The sequence below is a fragment of the Fistularia commersonii genome, chromosome 6 (assembly GCF_037954325.1).
Source record: "Fistularia commersonii isolate RoL2024-O1a breed Wild chromosome 6, RoL_Fcom_v1.0, whole genome shotgun sequence".
Classification (NCBI taxonomy): Eukaryota; Metazoa; Chordata; class Actinopteri; order Syngnathiformes; family Fistulariidae; genus Fistularia; species Fistularia commersonii.
In genome coordinates this window covers 4,438,222-4,453,921 of record NC_141289.1, presented here as the reverse complement: position 1 = coordinate 4,453,921, position 15,700 = coordinate 4,438,222, and the positions used below count along the sequence as shown (strand labels likewise).

The 15,700-nt window shown below is 37.6% G+C and overlaps 2 protein-coding genes across 5 annotated transcripts in view; one reads left to right on the top strand and one right to left on the bottom strand.

Moving 5' to 3' along the window:
* The window catches only part of ankrd10a (ankyrin repeat domain 10a), a 19,907-nt gene extending 12,307 nt beyond the window's left edge, over window positions 1–7,600 (bottom strand). Inside the window, exons 1-3 of the mRNA XM_086147812.1 lie at window positions 7,236–7,600; window positions 5,068–5,220; window positions 4,607–4,698 (exon numbers count right to left, since the gene is read on the bottom strand). Of these exons, the coding sequence (XP_086003938.1) occupies window positions 4,607–4,698; window positions 5,068–5,220; window positions 7,236–7,433 (443 nt within the window). The 5' untranslated portion in view covers window positions 7,434–7,600. The remainder of the gene's footprint in view (window positions 1–4,606; window positions 4,699–5,067; window positions 5,221–7,235) is intronic.
* On the top strand, window positions 7,014–15,700 carry hsf2bp (heat shock transcription factor 2 binding protein). Of its 4 annotated transcripts, none has more exons than XM_086147810.1 (9): window positions 7,014–7,048; window positions 7,721–7,844; window positions 8,064–8,199; window positions 9,560–9,663; window positions 11,681–11,830; window positions 12,136–12,280; window positions 12,580–12,697; window positions 12,921–13,024; window positions 14,818–15,700. In XM_086147810.1, the coding sequence occupies exons 3-9, from the start codon at window positions 8,118–8,120 to the stop codon at window positions 15,036–15,038; spliced, it is 924 nt and encodes a 307-aa protein (XP_086003936.1). In that variant the 5' UTR covers window positions 7,014–7,048; window positions 7,721–7,844; window positions 8,064–8,117; the 3' UTR covers window positions 15,039–15,700. The 4 variants fall into 4 exon arrangements, with proteins under 4 accessions (XP_086003936.1, XP_086003935.1, XP_086003934.1 ...); XM_086147809.1 differs by having other exon boundaries at window positions 7,022–7,048; window positions 7,721–7,816; XM_086147808.1 differs by lacking the exon at window positions 7,014–7,048 and adding an exon at window positions 7,278–7,414 and having other exon boundaries at window positions 7,721–7,816.

Sequence of the window (15,700 nt, the reverse complement as noted above, 5' to 3'; positions counted from 1 at the left end):
TTTATTCAGTGATTTGTATCTTAAAGTTATTTTCCATCTAACTTCATCATTTTTAATCGTCTTCTTTCAAAATCGCTGAAAAAAAAAAAAAATCACATTTAGTGTTTAAATATGAAGAGTCGTGCGGATACACAGCAGCCAGCGGACCTCACTATGGATTGCTCAAAGATTCTGCTAACTGCGCTGCCATGCTATGCAGCTGAAATGGTATTGATGTCTCTGTGGATGTCACTATTAAAATTTTCAAACACTTTAAGCACTAATATATGAACTTAATTTCCATACTTAAGCTGATGTGTATAATTTTTTTCGTCAACAACTGTAACGTGTTTCTCGTGCCAAGCGATTGTAAAGCGGCAGCGAAGACACACTAAGTGAGGCACGCAGTGACAGGGCCTCATGGTAGGGGCCCCAGGTGATCCCAGGGATCCTTTTTACTACTCGGGTAAGGTAATGGCTAAGGTAAAAAATAACTCGATGCTAAGGTAAAGGAAAACCGCTCAGCGCCGCTCAGCAGTCCATGGACTTCATTTATAAGCAAAAGTAAGCGATAATAACGTTTCTTTTTAAACGTGCTTTTTCTATGCAACAGTTTGGATAAGTAAAGAATGCTGATATGATATTTTAAACAAACATGTGGTGAATAAGCTACTCCGTAGGGTTCATATGTTTGTAAATCTGACTGATGACGTCAGTGCCTCACCAGCCATGAACCTCACCCCACGTCACTGGTGTGTATATGTATATATATATATATAGTGTATATATAGTGTATATATATAATGTAAGCCTTGAAAACCATGCATGTGTGTGTGTGTGTATTATACACACACAAACATTGTATATATACAAAAAATATGTGTATATATGCACATGTGTATATATACACACATATATGTATACTCACACACACATATATATATACATATATGTGTGTGTGCACGCATACATCTGTAGAAGAAGATTATTAAGAAGATGAATGTTTAGTTTGTCAAGTCTTTTGAGAGCTACTGACTTCATATCTGTTGAACTGAATCATTGAGGTCTCTTTGACTTTTAACCTCTCAAGCAAAATTCATTTCTGGTCCCCTCCATCCGGCCTGTCTTGTTTATGAAGAAAACACACACACACACACACACACACACACATACCTGTATATAGTATATCTACACACATATATGAATACATATACATATACAAATACACACACACACACACATATATATATGAATTCATATATATATATATATATATATATACATACATATATATTTATACAAATACACACACACACACACACACACACACACACACATATATATATATATATACACACACACTTTGTACAAAATAATGTTAAACTTCAATTGTGTTGGCCATTTTTGATGAGGCAAAAATCACAATCACAAACTTGGATTGTTGGAGCACTACCTCACAAACCTGACCCTCCCAGCCATTTAAGTTAAGAACCAGTTGAAAGCATTTAATTTTATTCCACTACTGTCCAACTGTGATTCCCTCACACTTTGAATGATTATGCTGTGACTCATTGTCTAACTGGAATGAGGGGTGAGGGTCAGTCAACAGTGCATAAGCGTGATTCATCAGGGAGTTATCAGTCATCCGCAAGTGGAATGCAGGTTTAAACATGACAGTGACAATCAGTGGCTTAGCAGCTCTATCTTAGCAATGAAAACCAATCACTACATAAAATACCTTGTCACTTTGCCAGCTGCAGAACGAACACTCATTGCCACAACTGTAAGACGCTTGCTGATCCACGTGTGGCAGATTCAGACGTGCCTATTTGGATTGCTGCAGTTTTCTGGGATTACTTGGGAAAATCGTATTCAAACTCAATTGCTGCAATACATCAAAATGTGAAAGGGCTTTTTCTATGCCAGCACAAGTTTAAGTTTTCTTTGCATTGAAAATGATACAGATATTTACTTCAAAATTGTAACAGATGACCAATAAAAACTGTATAGAAGTAAAGGGTATGCACACCATTTTTACTGTCTTAAGGCTGAAAAGCTCAGTTCCAATTCACTGACAATGATTCCTTAGTTTGCTCCATTTCAGCTTATTTGAACACAAGACATCTAAATTTAACAATGCAGCCTTATCACAAAGCATTGTTGTTTTGGCCACATGATGGCAGCAGAGAATATTATTACTCAGAATCACGTAGGGCAATTCTCGCTCATACTTCAAATATGGAGACCAGAGGAGCTGGCATGCCACTGAGGAGTTTCTTATGGAAGTGACCATAAAACCATTCCACCCTGATTCTTGTATTTTTCTTTTACTTAAGGTGGTTTATACTACTTGGACTTCATTTGAGTTTCGTACCAGATTAATGGAGATAAACTTTCAGTAAGGAGATCATTAAAACATAAATATTTTTTCTGTAGTGTATCTTAGTCGGATGAGAACAGGAACTTTGGAATATCCTGTATTTATTTATAAAGTGGCCTGTACAAGCACCTAAAAACTTTGGGCTGAAAATGGAGAATTTATCCTTTTTATTCCTTCTCCAATCTCTGGTTTCTACGAGCCCTGAGAAGTACATTTTAATCCTTAGCAGCTAAACATCCCACCAAGCTCATCACACTTTACAGACACAAATGTCTTTTAGTCTCTCGAAATGTACCCCCAACACTTTTAGGGCCAGTGCAGTGGCATCCAAAGGAGAGGAGGGAGCAAACAGGCTGTAGAGCAGAGCGCCTTTACATCTCACTAATTCAACGAGACAGCCTGGATACTTGTTACAGTATATCAGGTTTTGGGAAAAATACATTTAACCTATGTAAAGTTTTATTGTTTGAATGTATTTTTGACATGTCAAAATAGACCTGTTAATTGCTGATGTGAAATATTTTATTTGATTGTAATTTTACTAACTTAATATTTTTCAATGTTCGTTAATTACTGTTTTCCTGGCTTGCACCATTTATGACTGACATCCTTTCTCATTGTTTTGAAAAGTGCAATACAAGTTAGTATAAATAATATCATTCTAGTAGAGTCTAATCAGACTGAGTTTGACCTTAGACAAAATACTTTTCAGATTTTAGCACCAAGATAGAAATTTTACTTGATTTTACTTTAAATTCATGTCCTGTTGTTAATTGTATGATCTGAACACACACACACGAAATCAATCTCATGCATCTGAGATTCCTTTTTTAAAGAAAACATGAATAAGCATGGACATAACTGGGTTTCTTCTAATCAAATAAAATCCCAAATGCAAATGTTTCTATTGTCACAACAAATTTATGTCAATTTATCTTGCAACCGAGCTACTCGTAAACACAGACACATGAGCTTTTCAGCCTCCTTATGCTTACCCTGCTTTAAAACACACAAATAAATTACTGTCAGGCTAAATAACAGTTTCAAAGGATTGCACAAGAAATACAGAAATATTGCTTTCCATCACCATGTTTGGAAGGGAGCAGGAAACGATACATCGGGGAATATTCCTTCGCATGTGACAAGCTGTCAAAAAGGCCTTGCGTTAAAAACGCTAATGATTTGTGCCAATATTTTCAAAAGAAAAATCAGAAACAATGTTTTTATTCCCTGAGAATAAGGCTTTAAAATGCAGCATGCAACTCAGGAACATCTGTCCTTGAAATACACATTTTTGATTATTAGAAAATGTATGGTTTGTTTAAATATGCCTCCCTCCTTACAAGGCCCTTTATGAATCACTAGAAATCCTGTATATATCTTTCCTGTTCTCTTTCAAACAGCTGATGACCGTGATATGTAAAAGAATACCGTCACAGCAGCAGAGATTCATGGTGTTCATATAGATGATAAAATTGATTGAACTTTATAGTGTTAGTAGAACTGAGCAATTCCATGTTGGATAATGAAACTGTGATTATCATTTGAACCAAAATAGTATATTAAGGCTGTTAATTGGGCAGAGTAATAAGCAGGGGGAAAAATCCAAGATTAAAGCCATTAGTTTGACACACAACAGTTGTATGTTCTCTGAGATATTAAAAGTGTAAGATGAAATGAGGTTGTGATTGAAATGAGGGATCTATGAAGGGGAGGAAACAAAAATAAAAATAAAAAAAATCGCATTTGGAGAGAATTTTTGAACCTCATGACATTACAAAACTTTGGATCTGCCTCACTAAACTGTAGAAGATCCAACTAGTGATGACCTGAGGTCCATCACAGTGTGTTTCCTTATGCACACAAGTGATTAGCTTATCCAAATAGGTCTCTATCCAAATTGGCCAATCAAATCTATCCAAATTGGCCTTTCCAAAAAAGTTCCTGGTCACTGGTATGTCCTTGTTGATCGACACCATTGAAAAGCATTTTCAATTTGATCTGAAGGTACAAACAACTGTTTTTTGTTTTTCTTTTATTGCCGTCAAATGTATTACTTATTTTGTTTTTCCCCACATTTTATTCCCCGTCTCCATTAACTGCTACCCCCACTTCAACACTCCATTATAGTAGCGACAGTGAACCAATTCAGCCAGAAAAATGTAATATGACGAAGAGATAAGAGCAGAATAACAGATTCTGGCATGTCAGACTGGCTCCTCGGACATCAAACTGCAGGATTCTTACCACGGCTCTGCACCTGCAAGCAGCAAGACCTGGATGCACTCCAGGCTACCAGACCTGGCAGCTTTGTGGAGAGGAGCCTCTCCAACGAAATCCTGCCGACACAATGTAAAACTGCATTATTCACGTAAAGCAATGGCTGTTACCAACCCTTCAACAGAGTATAGGCGAAGATGGAAACCACACAATTCACACATAGATATTAGACACAATTTTTGTGAAAAGCAGGTAAATCTTATTTGAATTACATTTAGATGGTCAATAGCAGTTACAATTTAGCAAGGTTTAGTGATAAGGGCTTTGTTAACAATAGCATTTACATATGAAAATACAACTTCTTACTTCAAATTAGGTGGAAAACCGATGCGTTTCACTAACTCATGAAGAAATCATGAAACATACACACCTTTGATCATTACCAGAATAGATTATCGCTGATAAGCCTTTGGTAGCTGGTGACTAACCTGCCGGTTGACCTCGGCTCCAGCCTGGGTCAGCCACACCACACAGTGAGGATGCCCTCCAAAAGCAGCAGTGTGAGTCGGGGTCTGCTTGAAGTGGCTGCTAACAGCATTCACATCACAACCCATTTGGACAAGGCGCATCACACACTCCAGCTGAATGCATGTAAAAACAGGTCAATAAGGGGATAGTACTTTGGTCAACAGGTGAAAAAAATTCAACTGATATACATACATATAAGAAATCACCTTTGTTTTGTTTTTTTCAATATCAACAATTGATATAATTTCATCCAACATCCAGGATCAATGTTTGGAGAAAAGCTTTAAAAAGTAATTTAATACATTTTCCTAATATAAAAGGGTACTCAATATGATGGAATCACACAAGGTATATAAATATCTCTTTGCAGATTTTTAACATTAACAGAAGTCACCAAAATACATTTCTATTTTCATCATCCAAACATTTACCTATAAATCTTATGTTGATATAAGTAAGCTAAAAACTATTTGCAGGTACCTAAAGAACCTACAATGTGCCAAAGAACAACTACAAGTTTTAATACTGGTAAAATAATTTTCCTTAGAAAATTTTGACAGATCACAATGTGAAATATATCTAAACTCTATGTCAATGTTACATTTTAAAGTTACAGTTCTTTGTGTATCAGGATAATGATCTTTCATGAATTGTTTATTTTAAATGTAGGTGTCATACACTTGACACACATAGAAGAAATAAAAATAATGAATAATGAAAAAAAAGTCTCAAATTATTACTTCTGTGTGGTACAGAAATGCGTAAATGAACTTAATCCGAATAGGTGAGGGTTCACTATTTTCTAGTGATGTGTCGTTCGCGAACGTAACGGCTTTTTGAAGTGAACGACGGGAGCCGGCTCCTGATTGGTGTGGAGCATGCGCCCTTCGAGTCTCTTTTTTTTCTCTTGAAGGCGCACGTGATTGGTCAATATGCGTGGTGTCCTCTCTGTGTCTGCACTTGGTGTTTCTAAATCCCAATCTTCAGTAGAGACTGCTGATCTTTTTCTTTTTGTTTTACACATTTTAATTTATATGTTTTGCGTGTTTTTCAGGAGTTCTGTGTTGTTTCAGTCTGAATTGGTTAAAAGTTGATGGGTCAATAGTTAAAAGCTCTTGTATTTCATAGTTTATTTATAGCACTGAAGAGTTGATATTTTTAATTTATTTTTAATGATTAATCATTTTATTTTGTTGTTCTGCCTTTTTTTCAGGGATTCTGTGTTGTTGTTTGTCTTTAAATTTGTTGAGTGTATAAAAAGCTAAAATTGTTTTGTATTTTATAATTTATTTTCTGTAGATCTGTAAATATTTTAACTTATGTTTCGTGTGTTTTTCAGGGATCCTGTGTTTCACTTTAAATTTGTTACGTATAAAAAAGCTAAAAGTTTATTCTTGTATTTCATAGTTTATTTGTTGTTGCACTAAAAAGTAAATATTTTTAATTCACATTTTATTGAGTCGTGTGTTTTTCAGGGATTCTGTGTCGCTTGACTTTAAAGTTGCTTAGTATAAAAAAGTTAAAAGTTTAAATTAGTCAAAAGTTCACTGTAAACTGAAAAAAATAAAGGCTCTTATAATATAGCAGTATAATACATTTTTTTATTAATTATTAATTCATTTTGTGCATAATGTTACATTATTATTGGTAATGTGTCGATAAAAGCAACAAAAAAATCTGAAGATCCGTTTGAGAGCCGAAAGAGTCGGCTCTTTTTAGTGAGCCGAGTCGTAAGAGCCGGTTCTCTAAAAAGAGCCGGAATTCCCATCACTACTATTTTCCGGGATGTTTTGGCGCTTGGATAGCCATTGGCTCATGACATCCAATCAAAACAACGCACACTGTTGATTTTTTTTCCGCCAAAAACTTTATTGTACATTTATTTCAGGACAGACAGTTTTTAAACCCAAGGGGGAAAAGGCGGGCGTTTCCGAGCTATCGGTATTGTTTTCTAATTATGATATAACATAGTATTAGTTTCTTATAGTTGCCTTTGAACCGTCCGACCACTATTACACCGTGTTTAAATACAGTGGTACTATTGACCGTATTTAAATTTAATCCTCCTTGTGCAGATTTACCGTGAGCTCACTCGATTAACCTAGCTAGGTCAGTAACTCAACCCTACCTGTCCGTGCTGAGCCGCCCAGTGTATGGGGGTCCATCCGTAGCAGGAGTCCTCCGCAGTCAAAGCACTATGGTCCGAAAGGTGCTGAAACAGTGAAACCAGAGCTCCAACATCTCCATCCCGACAGGCGCGGTGGATTGGGAAGCGGCTGACAAATACATCGTCGTTGGTGAAATCCGGTTCGACTGCTTTGGACATTTGTAACCATAAAAATAGTGGAATAAACTTGCTAGTCTCGGGTGTCCCCTGATCCCTCGGTGTGGTCTAAAACACCGTTTGAGCACAAAGGAAGAGGGGATTAGGTTTTTTTTCATCTCTTTACCCGGTTTTATTAAAAACCCGGGCTGGATTATCAGGATTTGTATTTCATATTAGGGTTGCGGCCAAATCCTGGCTGGGCTGTATTACTCTACCATTCGTGATATTTGTAAAAACACAAGCGAAAGGTATTGAACTGATGCTAATAGTATTATATCCCCCCGCAGGAATACTAGCGGCCATTCGTGAAGAGGACACCGCCAACGATTAACATGACAGCCTCACCTGGGGGGAAGTTGCTGGCTCTAAATCATGGATTGGAAGTTAATTCAACTTCATTAAACATTTGAAGTGTGATTCTCTCCGTTTCATTTACTAACTGGAAATTTGATTTTCATAAAGCTATCTTTCAAGCTTGGTAACTTTCTCAAGGAGCTTCAAACCCATTTTAATCTTCACCCATGCATAATATTTAAAAACAAACGAAGATTGTTTCATATTATTGAATGCCAGACTCTTATATTAAGCCTGTATTGTTATTGGTCTCCAAACAAGTCTTTTCTCTTCAAGGATGGTTTTGTTCGAGTGAGGAAACGAGAATTGGAGAAGTTAACTACAGAAGTTATGCAGCTTAGGGAGTTCTTGCCCAGAGTTCTGAATGATGAAGTGATCAAAATGCTGCGTATAGTGAAAGCGGCCCAGAGAAGTGAGTATTTTGGAATCTGACCATGAAGATGAGGTGTTGTGAGGTGTTTTGAGGTGTTGAGCAAATAGAAAAATAACATATAAAAGAATAACATATAAGGTCACCAGATTTACATGGTATGATGTTCTCTGTGACTCCACACAGCATTAAAAAACATGTTGTAAGATGGGCATGAAATAAATCCTTTGTAAGAATATTTTTGAGTAATCCTCATTAACAACTCAAGTAAGAACTTAAATCTTACACAAGAGATGAGGATTACTTAATCAATTCAAGTGTGTAACATTCTGCAAATTTGAAAATGCAAAACAAGGTGGCTTGAAACAAAGGCTTGTAGATATCAGGGAATCCTCAGTACCCTCAAAGCTAGTTTTCTGACTGAGAACTGCTCAGCCAACATAAGCACTTAAGGAGTTGCTGGCTTCACGCCTCTCCAATTTGCATGCTGTAGAGAACCCAACAGTTAATCTGAGCTGATACAGAACCAGATTTCTTCTGCTAATTCCGTTGTTGGTCACATCCTTCTTGAGGGGAGGATGATGACCAAATTGCAGAATGAAGAGAGGACAAGTAGACAGCAATCACTATCAACCAGGTGTTAACCTAAAAACCCAAATACTTTATTAACTGGAAACCATAAACAGAAACCAGGACGGCAAAAGCTGGCACGGAAAACAGACCAAAAAGGATCCGACAAACACAGACAGAAGTCATAAATAAAATAAAAACTCAGTTAATGACATAACAAGAGACAGGGAAAACGTAATGGTCGGTGGAAAGAGGACAGGCAGACTATAAAAGTAGGCATAGACACAGGATAGCAAAAGTCAGACAAAAAGAACACTGAAATACTCCATGAGGTCCATGACCAAAATCTCAAAAGTCCAGCGCATTAGTGCAGTCTTAAAGGGGCCATGACAAGCATCATAAGTTTCAAATCAAGACAGCAAAGTGTCAAGGAGGTCACAAGTCTGATAAAGGAGCCCTAATCTGCCCTTGACAAATGTAACTTCGTGACAGATGAGAGATTGAAATATTTACATTTCCAATAAAAATAATAATAAAAAATCAGTATTTCTAGCAGTCAGCACTAACATAATTTTGATACATTTTATTACTTATAAACATAATACCAATCACACATTTAGCTAAAAAAGATATGAATAGGACATGAAATGAAAATGATTAGAATCTTTCCTATAAACGTTTCATTGAGATTATATGGCATTAAGACCAAAGTTACAAGGGGATTCACACAAAAAAGCTGGGGGGATATTACTGTAAAGAGATGATAAGAATTATTTTTTTTCCATTTAGTATTTCAGGTTCAAACTGTACTTGTGTGTGTTTGTGTGCGCAGTAAAGGAGCGTCACATCAAAGAACAAGTACAGTTGCAACAGGATCGTGTTCATCTTCAATCCCGGCTGGATGCAGCTCAGACTGAGTGTCAGAAGGAGAGAGAGGTGAGAGAGCACCTCTCACTTTGCCAGGGATATAAAGTCATATAGTGTATGTGACATTTTATCATAAAGTATGATATATGTGTGTGTGTATATATATATATATATATATATATATATATATATATATATTTTTTTTTTTTTTATATATATATATATAAAGAATTGAAGAGGCTAATGAGATGGATGAGGAGTGGACAGGCAGTTGGTCCTGATGATATACCTGCAATTGTTTGGAAGTATCTAGGAGAGGTGAGAGAGGAGATTTTTAGTGGATTATTGAATGGGATCAGAGAGAGCGAGAGAATGCCTGAGGAATGGAGAGGTGTGCTGGAGGCGATATTTAACTATATAGGAATAAAGTTGACAAGGCATACAGATAAATAGAAAGCATATAACACAGTGCTAAGAGGAACTGTGGTACTGTATTAGGATGTCTGGAGTGGCAGAGATGTTACAGTGGTGCAGGACATGTATGACTGCTCTAAGACAGTAGTGAATTTCGCCATCCGTGTGACTGATCAGTTCACGGTCAAAGTGGAATTGCATAAGGGGTCAGCTCTGAGCCCCTTCATGCACTGCTGATGGACAGGCTTACAGATGTGGTTAGACAGGAATCTCTGTGGACAATGATGGTTGTAGATGATAATGTGTTATGCAGTTAGAGCAGGGAGCAGGTGGATGAAAATCTAGAGAGATGGCGGTATGTCTTGGAGAGGAGAGGAAGAATAAATGTGTGAACGGTAGGGAACTAACTGGAACAGTGAGGTTACAGGGAGTAGAAATGAAGAAGGTGGAGGTATTTAGGTTCTTAGGGTCAACAGTCCAGAGCAGGGGTCGGCAACCCGTAACACCCAAAGAGCCATTTGGACCTGGTTTCCACGGAAAAGAAAACACTGGGAGCCGCAATTAATTTTTGACGTCTAAAATTAAGGTACCACTGTATATATTGCTTTTTATCACCTTTACACTTTGTATAATAAGTGTGTAGTGTGTTCCTTCTGAAATTCACAAAGTATTGCAGAGAAAATTAAATTTTATTTATGTAATGAACTCATTTTGAGCTTTGGGCTTTCAGAGCGCTTAGCGGAGCCTTGACCTGAATTTTAAAAATAAATTAGGAAAAAAAACAATGTGTCAGTAAACAATAAAAAATAAATTTTTGCAAAATATCTTCATAAATATTTCTTTTACCTGGTTTATGGGACTTCTGCTCCTGAACTTCTGCGCACAGCATCTGCAAATCGGGACTTTACTGGCTGGCGGGTATACCGGCTTCCGCGAGGGTGACATTATTTTGAGCGGCGAAAAATAATAAATATAATTTTATTTAATATTTTAAGATCACAATAATCTTCCAACTTAGAACTAAAAGGTAAAAAAAGGAATTAACACAATGAAATATACTTCAATTAGATATTTATAATTTATGTGTAAAGATGAAAGAGCAGCATGCGGCTCCGGAGCCGCAGGTTGCCGACCCCTGGTCTAGAGCAATTAAAAGCATGGAAAATATATGAGGAAATAAGTTCAAGCAGTTTGGAACAGGTAGAGGTAGGGGCAATGTGCAATTAAAGCCTATCAGCCAGCATGACAGGTAAGGTGTACAAGACAGTGGTGAGACCAGAGATTTTTTTAGAGACAGCGGCATTGAGGAAAAGATAGGAAGCAGAGAGAAAGAGCTAGCAGAGAGAAAGATGTTGAGGTTCTCTTTAAGGATGAGGAGGATTGATGGCATCAGGTATAAGTTTGTTAGAGGAATAGCGCATGTTAGATGTGTTGGAGATAAAAAGACTCCAGACTGGTTTTTGTTTGACACCTACAGAGGAGAGATGGTGAATATATTGGTAGAAGGATATTGATGCGGGAACTGGCAAGCATTTTCCCAGTATTTGCTTAATTTTTGGCTGAAATTCAGGTGATTTCTTGTGAGATTATGGATACATAATTTCCTTCTTTTTTTATTGTTTTTGTAATTTCTTTTCTGTGATCATGGATTTGTTTGCCTGGGTTCCTGTAGGAGAAGCTGCTGTTGCGTCAGCAGCTTTGGCAGTGTGGATCTCAGCTACAGCTGCAGGCCAACTTCTGCTCCGGTCTGGGATCTGCTTCCTGCAGTTTGTTGTGGAGCTGCTCCTCCAGGGAGGAAACAGTCGCACAGTGGCTGTCAGATGTAAGAGATCATCATAACTCTGGCTGTGTGTTTACATGTGTCAAGCATAGCAGAGGTTCCGGGCACCTTTTACACTGGTTATGTATGTGTGTGTGTGTGTGTGTGTGTGAGTGTGTGTGTGTGTGTGTGTGTGTGTGTGTGTGTGTGTGTGTGTGTGTGTGTGTGTGTGTGTGAGTGTGAGTGTGAGTGTGTGTGTGTGTGTGTGTGTGTGTGTGTGTGTGTGTGTAAACACACCTACATGCCAGAGTTTCAAGCTCAGATGTTCTGCACGCTTGTGTAATGTTCATGTGGTTGTGATGTGGCAGGGGAAGCTGGTGGCCTTCATGACGGTTGCATCTCAGACTCTGGAGAGCTTCATGCAGTCTTTGGCGGAAGAGGAAAAAGGTCAAACTGAGGACCACAATTCCCAGGACCATCAGTTTGTGCTTGCACTGGTTGGGACCATCACCAGTGAGTTCACATGTTTTGGATTCATATTGATACACACGAGCTCACACACTCGTGTATGATTCATGTGGCTGCTGCTTTGTGCTGAATTTACTGTGATAGTTTTGTTTATTCATAATCCAAAATACATGGATTACTCCTGTGTATGCAATTACCACCTCAGTACACAGTGACTTATTGTTAAAATTTATAAAAGGGTCTTTTAATCATTATGAGAAGGGGACACAAACTGTAGATACTGTCAAGATTTGTCTTTAAACTGAAATGTGTTCCCTGTGCTGTTTTTGCCCCCTGTCAATCAGACATTGCAGCCATGACATGTGGGCGGGACTTCCTGTCCACCTTGGCACAAGATCTTCTGGACACTCAAATGAAGCTACTGGCATTGCTGAGGCCCGGAGCCTTCCCTAGGCTGAAAGTGTACAAGGAAATTTGAAGTCAAAATTAGATATAGGAACTAACTAATTTGATGTGGATATAAATATCTAAACAAATTCCTGGATCAGAAATACATATCTTATAAGATATTGATTGATATCAAAAGACTTTTGGGTCAATAAATTAAGACACTTAAAGGAAGAATGAAAAATATAAAAAGGCCAGCAAGTGCTAGTGTTGTTCTGATTACAAGTGTTTGACACAGGTTGGTGCTGATGGGTCTATACAACATCAGCCTCTGTGTGACTGGATTGAAGTACATCAGTGAGAACCCAGGACTGATGCCTCTCATCTGGACCCTGCTGGATGGTAAGAAGTAAACAACCAGCCATTCACCTTAACTATGTGGCGCTCATAATCCTCTAGGGTGGTGGGAATTTTTTTTTTTTTTTTTTGGTTTTTTATTTAGAGAAAAAAATAGCCAGTTTTATCCATATTTGTTCAAGACATGTAAGCTGAGGATCAACATGAGTGAAAATTTTGCATTAAATTCTCTCTAAAAAACATCACCATGAACATCACCATGAAACAAGGGCCATTTTTTTTCTCATGTGGCCACATTAGCAATTTTGGAGTCCAGGGCCAATTGGCTAAACTAATTTCAAACAATTTTTCTCTTTATAAAAGCAGTAAATGGCATCATTTTGACAAGTTGCAACTAGCACATGTTATGACTAAGCAATGACAAAGATAGTTTGCCTCACAAAAAATTTTTATTTATCCTCAAAGACGTTTCACCGCCCATCTGAGAGGCTTCTTCAATTTGAATGAGATCCGCTTTGATGGACGGTGAAATGTCTTCCTCAATTTCAGTCACATGGGCTCCAAATCACATTTTGAGTGTCATATATTGTTGGAAAGAGGAGATTTCATGCTTTAAAAACATTCTGGAAAACATGTCTTCCCCCTGAACCTTGAATTTGAGAATAAGCCCTCCAAAGATAGTATCCTTGTTCACTGCTAGTTGGTATCATGCCGTTTCATGCCTACATTTGCAGTCAAACCCCCTCATTAGCTGTTTTTCAGTCTTCTTTCTTGTTCAGTAAGAGAAATATTGTCTCTGTTGGGCGTTAAGAAGTGTTTCAAAGTTAGGTGGAACGATATCGAAGCTCTTGTCCAAAGCCAAGGAGAAAGAGTCTAAATTTGTTGCCTTGTGTTCAAGCACTTTATGATCTCCGAGGGTGATTTCGTGTTTTTAGCAATTTTTCAGGATATCATAAAGCTTGTCTTGGTTGCCGTATTCCATGGATGGATACATAGATGTGTTAAGTCTGGTAAAGTAGCTTTGTTGCTTTTGCAGCTGAGCTAGCAAATTTTATGAAGTCCTTGCCAGTTCAACGTCAGTTAGGTTTTCATATTTCTCCGCATGTTTCGTCTCTTAAAGCTAATTCAAAGTGTAATCCCTATACCCAGCGATCTGATAATCTCAAACTAAACACACGCCTTTACCTCTGAGGTCAGTAAATAGATATCTATTTAGAAACATTTTGTTGAAATGCCTGACTCAGCATCAGACATTCTTTATTTAGCCTGAGTGGACATTTTTGACAGCGAGGTTTGGTAGACTCTTATCTTTTAAACTGCACGGGCACATTTTGATTGGCATATTTGGTCATTAGGTCTGTGACTAATAAACAACTTTCAAAATAAAGTAATGTAATTTCAGTCCCGACATGAAGTAAAAATAGAAATTATATTTATTGTGCAAAGTGTACCTTACACCCTCAAGTGATGGTCAGCTCAAGGGTCGTATAATGCCCGGGTCTGCCATAAAAGTAACCATAAGATTATCTAAGTAAAGGGTATTTATGTCGTGCTCATGACTTGCAGCTCAAAATAAATCCCCCCCAAAAAATTGCGTTATACCAACCAACTACGTTATAATTAAGACATCTTACCAAGACTCCATGTTGCTTTTCTGACAATCCTAGGTTTACTTGAAACGTTATGGTACAGACCCCAAAATTAACTACATGGAAAAGAAAAAAGGAAACCATATATGTAGAATTTCTTTCAGTCACCAATCATCCACAGGAGAGCAATGTAACCTGAACAATATCAGAACATTTCTGAAAAAAGGGTGCCTTTTATGTGCCTGACAGACAGAAACTGGGAGGTGTGTCTACAATGTCTGCGTCTCGTGCAGTCGCTGTTGTTGGATGAGGAGGTTCTGGTCTTCCTGGGCCCGTCTCTGCTGGATCCAGATCTCCAGGCCAGAGTGGGCTGCCTCCGCACCAGCTTGCAGCCCGGCCTGAGAGAGGTTGCTCAGCAGACCCTGGATGATATGCAGACTCTTCAGCAGACACCATTGCATTTGAAATGAGCTACATTTATCAGTTTAATTAGGTAATGTGCGTGTGTGTGTGTGTGTGTGTGTGTGTGTTCAGGATCAGATATAAATATAGCAGCATCTGATTTGAAGATTGACTTAAATCTTTCATCACATTTTATCCCTGTTGTAGCACCAAGCATTAAAGTGCAAAGTGTGCGAATTAGAAAGAAATACATTTTATGAAATTATACCAGGTTTCTCTAAGCTTAATTAAAGTTGATGTTTGCACTTGTGTTTTTCCATCAAATTTTCCACACAGCAAGACAGTGAAACATACAATCTAATTGTAAAAAGGGCTCAGCACAAATGATAAAAATGTGATAGAAATTTCAAATGAACAGTATGTTAATTTATGGCAAACAAATACATAGTATGCGGTACTCTAGATTTAGAAATAGACATTGGCCTTTGTATGGTCATTTTTTTAATGTATTTATTTTTTGTTTGTTTCTTTGTTTTTCAATTTTGCAAGGTTGTAATAAAGGCACTATATTAGAATCACAACAGATATCAATAAACATGCAATCAGTTACATGAGAATGAGTGAAAGGGGAAAAAAAACATGCCTGTCAATCCCTGAGTCCGAAAACCTTGATTGCACAGGTTCACCGAGATCAGTCCGACTTTTTTAACCACTATCCAACACTAGTCAG